The sequence below is a fragment of the Embiotoca jacksoni genome, unplaced genomic scaffold, assembly GCF_022577435.1.
Source record: "Embiotoca jacksoni isolate LCO1_2020_lvr unplaced genomic scaffold, fEmbJac1.0.p SCAF_3, whole genome shotgun sequence".
In the NCBI taxonomy this organism is placed as follows: domain Eukaryota; kingdom Metazoa; phylum Chordata; class Actinopteri; family Embiotocidae; genus Embiotoca; species Embiotoca jacksoni.
The window spans coordinates 10,633,950-10,646,201 of record NW_027185381.1 but is presented as its reverse complement, the minus strand read 5'-3'; the positions used below and the strand labels follow the sequence as shown (position 1 = coordinate 10,646,201).

The 12,252-nt window shown below is 41.4% G+C and overlaps 2 protein-coding genes across 3 annotated transcripts; one reads left to right on the top strand and one right to left on the bottom strand.

The window, feature by feature from the left end:
• The first annotated feature begins 1,318 nt into the window (after positions 1 to 1,318).
• On the top strand, positions 1,319 to 4,555 carry LOC138206260 (spexin prohormone 1-like). Its single transcript, XM_069162841.1, has 4 exons — positions 1,319 to 3,561; positions 3,653 to 3,698; positions 3,811 to 3,870; positions 4,259 to 4,555. The coding sequence occupies exons 1-4, from the start codon at positions 3,478 to 3,480 to the stop codon at positions 4,408 to 4,410; spliced, it is 342 nt and encodes a 113-aa protein (XP_069018942.1). The 5' UTR covers positions 1,319 to 3,477; the 3' UTR covers positions 4,411 to 4,555.
• A 72-nt stretch (positions 4,556 to 4,627) lies between these two features.
• Positions 4,628 to 10,765, bottom strand: ldhbb (lactate dehydrogenase Bb). 2 transcript variants are annotated; one of them, XM_069162840.1, is made up of 8 exons: positions 10,639 to 10,765; positions 8,461 to 8,597; positions 8,012 to 8,129; positions 7,745 to 7,918; positions 7,473 to 7,646; positions 7,235 to 7,352; positions 6,425 to 6,548; positions 4,628 to 5,854 (listed from the first exon to the last, which is right to left on the bottom strand). In XM_069162840.1, exons 2-8 carry the CDS (start codon positions 8,587 to 8,589, stop codon positions 5,687 to 5,689), a joined length of 1,005 nt encoding a protein of 334 aa, XP_069018941.1. In that variant the 5' UTR covers positions 8,590 to 8,597; positions 10,639 to 10,765; the 3' UTR covers positions 4,628 to 5,686. The 2 variants fall into 2 exon arrangements, with proteins under 2 accessions (XP_069018941.1, XP_069018940.1); XM_069162839.1 differs by lacking the exon at positions 10,639 to 10,765 and adding an exon at positions 8,945 to 9,133.
• Positions 10,766 to 12,252: the final 1,487 nt, after the last annotated feature.

Sequence of the window (12,252 nt, the reverse complement as noted above, 5' to 3'; positions counted from 1 at the left end):
TCTTAGTAAGACCCCCATTGGCAGGTATCATAGCTTGTTCTTGTTTGGGGGATTTTCTTTCTTGCAGAAGACTTCTAGTTCTGTGAGCTTCTTGGGCCGTCCTGCTTGCCCTGGTCTTTTGAGGTTTATCCTCAGGTTTGAGGTGTGTTCAGGATCATTGTTTTGTTAAAGAAGTCATCCTCATTTCATCTTCAGCTTTTTTTTACAGATCGCACTCGGTTACAGATGGCACTCGGTCATCAGGACTTGTTTCCAAAACGCCTCATGCTTGTTGAGACCGTTACTTACAAACTTCTGAAGAAAGAGTTTCTTCTGAGGACCCCTCATATTTGTGCAGGTGCTGCTGCACAGTGCACCACCAGTGCAGTCAAACGGGGTTTTCATGAACAGCGCATCGGGAAAGTATTCACAGCGCTTCATTTTTTCCACATTTTATGTTACAGCCTTATTCCAAAATGGATTAAATAATTTTTTTCCCTCAAAATTCTACACACAATACCCCATAATGATAAAGTGAAAAAAGTTTGTTTAAAATTTTTGCAAATCTAAAAAAAAATAAAGATCAAAAATACAACATGTACGCAAGTATTCACAGTCTTCCATCAGGTTGGATGGGGAGCGTCGGTGCACAGCCATTTTCATATCTCTCCAGAGATGTTCAATCGGGTTCAAGTCTGGGCTCTGCCTGGGCCTCTCAAGGACATTCACAGAGTTGTCCCGAAGCCACTCCTTTGTTATCTTGGCTGTGTGCTTAAGGTCGTTGTCCTGTTGGAAGATGAACCTTCGCCCCAGTCTGAGGTCCAGAGCGCTCTGGAGAAGGTTTTCATCAAGGATGTCTCTGTACATTGCTGCATTCATCTTTCCCTCCGTCCTGACTAGTCTCCCAGTTCCTGCCGCTGAAAAACATCCCCACAGCATGATGCTGCCACCACCATGCTTCACTGTAGGGATGGTATTGGCCAGGTGATCAGGTCTGGTTTCCTCCAGACGTGACACTTGGCATTCAGGCCAAAGAGTTCAATCTTTGTTTCATCAGACCAGAGAATTTAGTTTCTCATGGTCTGAGAGTCCTTCAGGTGCCTTTTGGTAAACTCCATGCGGGCTGTCATGTGCCTTTTACCGAGGAGTGGCTTCCGTCTGGCCACTCTACCATACAGGCCTGCTTGGTGGAGTGCTGCAGAGATGGTTGTCCTTCTGGAAGGTTCTCCTCTCTTCACAGAGCAACGTTGGAGCTCTGTCAGAGTGACCATCGGGTTCTTGGTCACCTCCCTGACTAAGGCCCTTCTCCCCCGATCGCTCAGTTTGGCTGGGCGGCCGACTCTAGGAAGAGTCCTGGTGGTTCCAAACTTCTTCCATTTACGGATGATGGAGGCCACTGTGCTCATTGGGACCTTCAATGCTGCAGACATTTTCCTGTACCCTTCCCCAGATCTGTGTCTCAATACAATCCTGTCTCAGAGGTCTACAGACAATTCCTTGGACTTCATGGCTTGGTTTGTGCTCTGACATGCACTGTCAACTGTGGGACCTTATATAGACGGTGTGTGTGTCTTTCCAAATCATGTCCAATCAACTGAATTTACCACAGGTGGACTCCAATCAAGTTGTAGAAACATCTCAAGGATGATCAGTGGAAACAAGATGCACCTGAGCTCAATTTTAAGTGTCATGGCAAAGGCTGTGGATACTTATGTATGTGATTTTTTTTCGTTTTTAATTTTTAATAGATTTGCAAAAATTTCACAAAAACTTTTTCACGTTATCATTATTATATTGGTCTTCCAGATCTCAACTCGACCTCCACCACTCCTTTTACCTGCTAGTTCTTACTGACATTACTCAGACAAAATTGCAACTTGAAAACACTTTGCTCTCTTCTTATCGTCTGAGTTTGAGGCGGCTGTTTGGAGAGCTTTATGGGCTTTTATGGTGTTAGAGTGCTTGGCCGCTTATAGTGTCAATGTTTGAAAAAATATTTATTATTATTATTATAATTTTTTAAATGGCACCTAAATAACGGACTATTGATTAAATGTATTTATATTGCACTAAATCACAACATAATTAAGGGAACTTTAAATAGTAAGGTTTGAGGCTTTACAGTATTATGGAGACAAACTTTACATGTGCCACATGAGCGACAGTGGGAACGAAAAACTCCCTTTTAGCAGGAATTAAACCTTGGACAGATCCACAGTCAGAGGTGGGCGGCCGTCTGCCTCGACTGGTTGGTGTTCAATTAAATTAGTTCATCGTTTATGTTACAAGGACTCTTGATGAAGACCCTCAGCTGCCCGGTCCCAGTTACTATATTTTGTGCAGAAGAAAGATAGTGATAACTGCACATGGAGACAGACATTTTATTAGCAAGACATTTGGTGCACAGTGAGTGAGATGAAAACAATTTTTATGTAAATTCACCCCAGTGAAAGAATTTTCTTTTTTCTTTTTTTACAATAATGAAATCATTCACACAATCTCCAATCAACAATTATGCAAACAATTAGTCCTGAAAAGTTTCAAGAACTCTGCCACTCTGTTTATAGCATCATAACTGACATGCTGTCATGACATCAGCTTCATTCATAAAATCCCACCAGTGAAGTCATCGCGCGGTGACCCTGTGAGGATACTCTGCTGCTCATGAGAGGTCTGAAAGTTTGAATCTCTTGTGTGTCTGTGATTAACGTGCAGTGACAGTTTTGATGGCACCTGTCACTCTGTCAGCTGGAGTACTAGGTGTGAGGTAATTAAGCTACCGATCACCCTCATCACTGATGCTGTATAATGAGCTGCTTTATTTATTGTGTGTTTGAATTGATGTGACTGCAGTGACAGAGGAGGACGGAGCACTAATCAAACAATTAAACAGGCTGCAGACTTCAGGATAGCACGACAAAGAAAGTGAACGGTAAGATATTATTATTATTATCATTATCATTTTAAGTAGTAGTAGTATAGTTGTTGTTATATTTTGGCAGTGTACTTTTCTTAAAATGTCCAAGAATTCAGAGATAAATTAAAATGCTTCAACAACAAAAAAATAAATAACTAAACAAATAAATTTCATTTAATAACGATAACACTTTGCTTTCCAAATTCAAATAGTTTAACATGTAGTATAATACACTAATAGTAATGTGATAAATATGAGGTGGACATTATGTAAACATTTAATATCAGATTTATAAAACACTACAATGTAGCTGTAAGCCCCAGTGTTTATGAATGTACAATATTGGGGAGTCAACATTATATTGGTTGTTATAACTGTGTTTTATTATGTTGTCATTGAGTATGTGTTCATACAGCAGCCTGCACTTATGAGTGTCCACAGGAGTAGTTACAGTTGATGACAAATACCTGACTGAATGGATATATTTAAAGCTTTAATAGTCCAAAAACAAAATGTAGTGCCATTCCTCTTATTATTACGCTACAACTATTAGTCATATTATTATTATTATTATTATTATTATGTCAATGCAGGGTTCAACAATGTCTCTAATAGTTACGCTGCTTGTGGCATCATTGATTTCCCAGTGTTGGGCTGCCCCACAGGCAAGTGAAAGCTCATTACTATTATTTTCATGTTTAAGCTGTCTTTAAAATATCAGCGTGAGACAGAACTGGTTTCTTTACCGTGTTTCAGAGGAGAAACTGGACTCCACAGGCGATCTTATATCTAAAAGGAGCACGTAAGAACACCTTCATAACTCAGTAAAGAATTACCCAGTTTTCAGCATGTTTTATCAACTCAAGAGGCAACCATGCTGAATGTAGTTTTTAATTTTCATTTTTTTTTTACAGAGGGACACCGCTCAGTATTGGAGCGCCACAGCAGAGAGGAAGGGGACACTCTACATTCAGGTGTGTCTGATATGTGATGCAGTGAATATTCAGTTTCTGTTTCACATCAGACAAACAAACACCAATGATACCAAACCCCTAAAAATGTATGCAAGAACCAGTGTAGTACTATGGTTGGCTCCTAAAAGCCTGTGTTACTTTTATAGATCACCCATTATAGTTTAATTTATTCTAACAAATTACTTTTAAATGGGGTTAAAAAGATTTACTAATTCTTTATGAATCACAAAGAAACCATAATTGAGAACAACTTTGGGGTTTTCAGGTTGTAAAAAAATCGTGCATACACATCTCTCCTTCTATTTGTATTTCCTTTCTTTCTAGGACATGTTTTCCTGTACAATTTTCTAGTTTCTTTTCCAAATGACTCTGCTCTACCTTTCTGCAGTGACTCACAACCAGAGCACTGATGGACTGGGATCGTCTTTGGCTGCATCCATTCTTCTGGATCTCCTGCAGCAAGCTGCGGAACAAGGTAAAAGCCTGCTAGTCATCACCACCACTCTGCCTGACTACCACCTTTGCAGCTTTTACATCTAAATTGATCTATTTTCTTCCTCAGGAGGAGACAATCCAGAGAATTACCGGGACTATCAAGAGCTGCATTTAAACTATTTGTGAAGGTTCATCAGAGACATGTTTTCTTCTTTTCTCTTTGGATTTAATTCTATTCATTATGTTTTGTGTTACTTGCTGCTGTTTAAGTTAACATGTAAATAAATGTGCTACATAGATAAAAGAGCCTTATCTGCAAATATTCGGATCCATATTTTTTATTTATTCACTGAATTGTCTCCATGTGCTGTTCCTTCTGTGAGTTTCACATTTTCATGGTGGGATTTCCTGTTAAAGCTGTACAACTTGTCAATTAAAAACAAAAAAAGTCAGTCAGCTGCAGGCAACAACTACGCCACTCACTCATTCACACCACATAGTGATTAACACCAGCCTAAACAGTTATCACACTGTCTTTAATGGGGTCACTGCAGAGTCATGTCAAGGTCAAACAAAGGTAAGCAGCAGAGATTTAGACGCGCTGGTTTTATTCTGATTTTTAGACTCAAGTCAGAGAGAAAGATACTTTTTTTTTTCATCAAAGGGCTCTTACGTTATACATTTTCTGTAAAACTAATTATTTAGGTTTGGAAATTATGATCACTGAGTGAAGGTCAGACATCAATCAACAAGCACTAGAGGAAAATTCACCTGGTCAAAGTGTCATAGAGTGTCATTCAAAAGATCAAGAAATCTCAAAAGTTCATTCATTGACACAAATGAACGATTCACAGAGGAAACTTTAACTGTAGATCTCCACAGGGGGCTTTCACAGAATCTTAGGACTTTTTATTCAAACTGTTTTGTTGAAACTTTGAGCACAATTGTCGCTCTGCTGCTCACCTTCAGCTTAAGCCGGCTCATGTTGATCAATTTCCCCTGGGTCTCTACACTACACTACATTTCTGCACTACAGAAATCACATACAGCACACTCTCCCTTCACCACTGAATAACTGAAGCCGTGCACTTCTTCTTCAAGCACCAACAAACTTGCTTTATTACCCATCAAAGCAACAGGAGTGCCACATATGGTCCCACACTGCGACACAGCTGAAGACAAGTCAGAGCGTTTCAATCGGTCGATGATGTCACAAACTGACGCCGACAGCTAAATCTGACGGGATAAAAAAAACAACCAACATCTGTGAATCTACAGAGGGCAGTGCTGGTGCGGATGTTGGGAGTTTTCTGGTATTTAGTGACTGCAGTGATAATACTGTAGATGGGCAGTCGGGATGATGTCGCCCCCTGCTGGTCAGTTAGACATCCTGCAGGTCCTTCTGGATGTCCCACAGTGTGCTGGCACTGGCCTGCAGTTGGGCCACCTCGTCCTCGGTCAGTGTCATGTTGATCACGCTGGCCACGCCGCTGCCGTTCAACACGCAGGGCAGACTCAGGTACACCTCCTCACCGATCCCGTGCATGCCCTGTTGATGTAGAACCATACTGTCTGTATGTGGATATGCACTCATAAACAAAGACTGGTCAGTGGACCAGAACTGTAAAAATTTTATTTATTAAACCCATATTTGTGAGGGGAACTAGAGAGAAATTAATGTAAGGCTGCAACTAACAAGTGTTTTCTATTATTGAAATAATTTACCAAATATTTTCTTGATCAAGTGTTTGTTTGTAGGCTGCCAAATGTTGCAAAATTCAGAAAAAATGCACATCAAAATCTCAAACTGATTGGTATAACTAGCTATCCAAACGTCGATGACGTCAGAATTGAAACAATGCAATCAGAAAATGCCCTGTTTTCTGCTTTAAAAAAATTACTCAAATGATTAATTCATTATCAAAATAGCTAATTGTATTTGATGATTCTTTGCTGAATGATTATCTATTAAAGTTAAGTCAATCACGTTTTTACGTTCACATTAATAAAATATGTATGCTAGAATGTCAAAAGTAAGATTCTAGCTAAAAATGTTCACGTACAAACTGGACATGAGTGTTAATGAGTGAACGTGTGCATGCATGTGAACACCCTTTACCTGCACCATGGTGGAGACGGGATGAATCCTGTTCATGTTCCTCATGAGGCTCTCTGTCAGGTCAGCTACGCTCAGACCGATGGCCCAGTTGGTGTAACCCTTCAGTTTGATCACCTCGTAGGCACTGAGGGACACAACGCACAGCTCAGATACCAAGTCGGGACTGTGAAGCTGTCAGACTGCGTAACGCTTTCACTCACTTCTGTTGACTGAATTTAAATGAAGCCGACGATGTGAAGTGATAAAAATAAACTCTTCAAACACAACATCTCCCTAGAGAGCAGATTTTCCCTCATGACAGCTGCTTTTGTCCTCTACACTGATGAAACAAACAGATAGTGTGACAGCAGACACGGAGTCTGAGTCAGCATAATTAAATGTATATCTTATCACTGAACTTAAGACAAATATATTCATTTTAAGAAAGAGCCCCTCCTTATATTCACACCAATATAATGTTAGTCTGTGCACGTGTTTGGGGCGAGCAATGTGGACAAATCAATAGGCCATGGTTATTAATTGTGTGACAGTATCTAAAAATACTAAATAAAAAAGAAAAATCTGATTTAAATTTGTTCGATTTCAAAATAAAAGTTTTAAATTGTCATTTGGATAGTTTGGACTTTATTCTGGAGTTATTATTGATTTAGATATGTAAATGAGTAGATGTGAGTTTTTTTGTCGTCATACAGAAGGATGTGACGTGGAGAGGTCAGCTCACCACTAGCAGGTGGGTTTAAAATAAGTAATCCCTCAAAACATTTCATCAGCAAAGTAAATGAACAGCAGATGAAGTGACCTCGGACCTACCTGTCCACCACCATCTTGTGGGTCTCCTTCCAGTTTTCCTCGTCAGAGTCAGTGCCGATATCTGGGTTTAACGTCTGCAGGCTGACTCCAGCCACATTTGTCCCACTCCACACAGGCACTAACACACGTTAAAACCATCAGCCTTCATTCAGGCACACGCACCTCACATAGTCACAGCCTACACTATCACTCATCAGTAACGTGCTCGGATGCTTGTTTTCAGGCAGTTCAAACTCACCACTGGTGTCTCCGTGTTCTCCCAGGATCCATCCGTTGAAGCTGCTCGGGTGGATCCCCAGCTTGTCAGCCATCAGGTAGCGGAAGCGTGCCGAGTCCAGGTTGGTGCCGCTGCCGATGACGCGGTGCTTGGGTAGGCCGCTCAGTTTCCAGGTCACATAGGTCAGCACATCGACTGCCGGGGAGCGACATTAGCAACAGTAAAAGGTAAATACGGCACGCGTTGGTGTGTGAGAGAAAAATCAGAATGAAGAAATGTGTGGTGGACGGCACCTGGGTTGGAAACGACGATGATGATGCAGTCGGGGCTGTATCTGACAATCTGGGGGACGATGTGCTTAAAGATGTTGACGTTTCTCTGGACGAGGTTCAGCCTGCTCTCCCCCTCCTGCTGACGGACTCCGGCTGTCACCACCACGATGCGGGAGTTAGCTGTCACTGAGTAGTCTGAGAGGAGAAGAGACGTCAGATTTGTCCTCACTTTTAGATCCTAATCCAAACCCGATCGAGTTTCTTGACTTGTCTAGAATTGAAACTTGCCTTTGTCTGCGACTATTGTGGGAGTTTTGAGGAAGAGGCTGCCATGCTGCAGGTCCATCATCTCTCCTTTCAGCTTGTCCTCCATCACGTCCACCAGGGCCAACTCATCGGCCAGCTCCTGCACACATCAGGGAAGGTGAGAGCAATCCACACAACACTGCTTCCGGTCAATCTACAATTATGACTTCAATAGAGAGGTTCAAGCTGTTTTTTTTTTTTACACACAGTATAATGGGTGTAAACATTTAGGTACTTTGGAGTCAATCAGTATAATAAACTTGCTGCCCGTGTGTTTCCTCCTTAACAAGGACTGTGAGAGGGTTAAAACTCAGATCAGACCCCACGAGATCAGTAATCCGGCATCAGTCTCGGAGGATCCTGGGTATTACCACATCCTGCGACACCAGAAGGCAGGAAGGTAATCTCACCATACCCAGTTAAACTCTTACCCTGAGCAGGATGCTGACAGCACAGGCCATGCCGACCTGGCCCACGCCCACCACTGTCACTTTATTCCTGGGAGGCTCAGGAGGACCACTGAACAGCGGGGTGATCAGCTTCTGCAGGATTGAAGCCATTTTCAGTGCTGAAGCGTGTAAATGAAAGAAGGGAGGGAAGAGTGTTTCTGGTCAGACAATATATCAATGAGCGTTGAACATTTCAGACACTACAGAAGCAAACTGGCCTGCAAGCAGCCTTGCGTGCTTAAACGTCATAAATATTGCATTCAGTCAGAGTTTAGAGGGTTCACAAATAAAGCCTGACATGTATCTCTGCAGCACTAATGACAGCATGACTTCTGGGACATCTACACGCATCACAAGAAGGAAATGAAAACACACTGTCTGAGCCTCGTCCCACACACATTCTCTCTGCAGAGTTCACCTTGAAACGACATGCAGTCAGTTACAAAAAAACAACAGCAATACTTGCATTGTTCGACGAAGCTCCGAGCTGCAAGGTATAGATACCACCATGTAATCAGCATGGCAAACTACCTAAGGTGTGTTCCCACAGAGCTGCGCACCCCCGGCATCCACAGCACCTCCCAGCAGTCACTGGTTGTGCAGTGCAGACAGTGGAAGCAGGTATCCGGTCCGCTGCAACAGCAGCGCAGAGCGCATGTGACTCAGGGCCTGACGGAGGAGCTATGAGCTCATGTCCCCTCCCTCCACCCTCTTACCCAAGTAGTGAGCTATAATCGGATGGCAAACTTGATGGACTGACTGCAGACTGTTAAAGGAGTTACTGTAATCCCTTAACGCTGCTTCCATCTGCTGTACCTGCACTCTAGATGAACACCAACTTTGTCTCTAATAGGACATCTCTAAAGAACAACAGTTGATTTCTATTTTAAAATATCAGGAATGTATTAAGATTGCTGCCTTATCTCCCTGTGACAAAACATCCACCTATATTAAAGCTGTAATGTTCCCATTGTTAAATAATGACAGGCATTAGCAGAATCTGAATCACATGTAATTTAACAACCACTGAACACCATGCACATTACTCAATTGGAAATTAAAGACTATAGTTAAAGACTATGTTGCACATTGTAAATACTGCAAAGCATGTGGCACTGACACTAATACTTGAACTAGGACATCTGCATAATTTATGTCTCCCTAAAAGAAGGCATGATGCACTGAAAATACATTCCCATTCAAAGTGCAATGGTGAAACTATCCATTGATTATCCCCCGAGTGAAACTGGATTACCAACAGAAAGTGCCGTAAACTTGAACGGTTAATGAGGAGGCTTAGCAGCCAAGGTCATTTGGGGGACAACAGTTTTGAGGACGTCCATTTAATTGGTAATGATTAAGGAACCAAAGAATGATCAGGACATGGATGAAATATACCAAAACAAGACATCTGTGTAGTGGAGCGATCGGTGTGTGACTGGGAAAAAGTCGCCCTTGAAGACAGGCAGTCGCAGTGGACATTTAATTGGTGCACAGATAATGCTATACATAAAGATAGGGACATGTATACATCAAGGTAAAGCCACTAAGTAAGATGTAAAGTGTAATCTTAAAACTTTTAATAATTCTAAAAAGCCTGTCATACAAGACTGTTGTTATCCCATATAGGCAGTACAGATTTTTACCTTTTCATTTTGTCACTGTAATTATATATAAAAAAAACATTTCAGAGAAACAACCTGCTTGCACATAAAAAAAAATAGAAACACACCACATGCTCTCCCTGAATGACTCCTCTGTTAATGTAAAAATAAATTATACTAAAAATATCCCCTGAGTGATGCAGATGGCAGGTCTGTTAGTGCATCTGGAGATAAGCAGACAGACAAAGCTGTTGAAATCCACTGAAAAAAACAACTGTAAGCAGACCCTGTTGTATATTACGAATAAACTGATGACGGCAGTAAATGTGACTAAAGGCTACAAAGGAACAAAACAGCTCATTATAGAGCACAAGCAGTGAAGAGAGACTGAAGGGGACTGATGCAGGAGAGTGCTCAGGCACCTTCAACTGGAGCTACTAGATAGTTTTAATTTCACAAAAACAAAAAGTTCAAAATATATGTACAATAAAACAAACAGTTTAATCCTGTCTGCCTCTGTCAGAAATGTACACAACATGAAAACACGACCGTTCACCTGATGTCTTGAGCGTCCGGCTACTTTAACTCCTTTGTTTGTCCTCTCTCCAAAGCTTCAGTAAGACTGCTGTGCTGTGTGCAAGAGGAGCACCTCTTCCTGCTGCGCTCGTCAGGCTGCAGCCTACTGGATTTAATTGACTAAGCCTCTCCATCCCCAAAGTCTCAGTTTGGCACTCCAACGGTCACCTCAGTCAACTGCTGCAACGTTCACTGACAACACATACTCCCTGTTAAAAGTAAAAAAAAAAAAAAAAAAAACATGATTCCATACTGAGAAAGGTTATTGACGACACACATCCCTATGATAATCTATACTTTTTGTGCAAACAGCATTAATACATTTAATTCCCATATTCAAGAGGATGCTTCATCTGTTCCAAATAAATGCTTCTCACCAGTGAAAGGCCCCTGCAGTGTTTGGGTCTCCCAGCTTGCTCCACAACAGGTGGACTCAATGACCGGGTCTAATTTAATTAGTGTCACCTGCAGAAAATAGGCTTGGATGTTGTTTGGATGAGTCCATTACACACCCACAGATCTGAGCTCTTGAGGAGACTTGACTGCATATCTATGACACGACTAATCCAGCAGGGGGACGCAGAGTCTCACGAAGAGCAGCTGAGGAGAAAGACGAAAGGATCAGCAGCAAGACAGAAGTCTCTGATACTAGCTGTAAAGAGCAGCTTCACTCGAGATTGCTGCTCGCTTTGTATTTAACACCCGACCATTAGGACCCATATCACTTTGTTATGTTGTCCGCCTCAGTCATTAAACGTTGCTTACCACCTCAGCTGCAGATGAGCTTTTATTTGTTTCTCCCGAAATGTAAAATTGTCTGCAGTCAAGGCGGTGCTAATCCACCAGAGAGAAGAATCCGATGTTAGGATGATCAGTTTAGTGTTCAGAAATTACACAAAAATCACTGCAATTTTCTGATGTTTTTTTTTTGGTGTTAAATTTAAAGACTCGCTTTTCTGCATTAAAAAACCCCCCAAAAACAAACAAAAACAACCATCCATGCTGCTGCCTGTACGGCTCTGCTCGGGCCTTACCAGTTCGTCCAAATGTGCTCACTTCCGGTTCCACACCGGCCAAAATCCGAATTTAAGGCTTCACAACTGTATTTATGGGTGACGTCACCGTTGATTGCACCAAACCCACGTTAATGGTCTTTATTATTATTATTATTATTATTATTATTATTATTATTGTATGTAAGAATTGAAATAATCTGTCTCAGTAGTTCCACCGTTCAGAGTTGAAAACCATTCGTACTGGGCCGTCCGGCATGTAATTCCGATTAGTATTAAGTTGGTTTCGCTTTAAAATGTGCAGAAATGTGACATTTTTTAACGGGAATAAAAAAATAAAAAAATTAATGATCTAAAACGGCAGCTTTGCAGGCTTAGTGACGTCAACAACCGTTACTAGTTCCTGTGAGTGCGCCATTTGACTCGGTTCCGCTATTTTACGTTTTCAAATTATCATCAGTAACTCAAGTAAGTGTTAATCTACTATAAAAGGTGAGTAAAGGTTTGTTATATTTAAACACAAACTTACGCTTCACACAAGAGCGTTTATGTTGTTGTTGTTTTTTTCCAGTGCTGTTTAA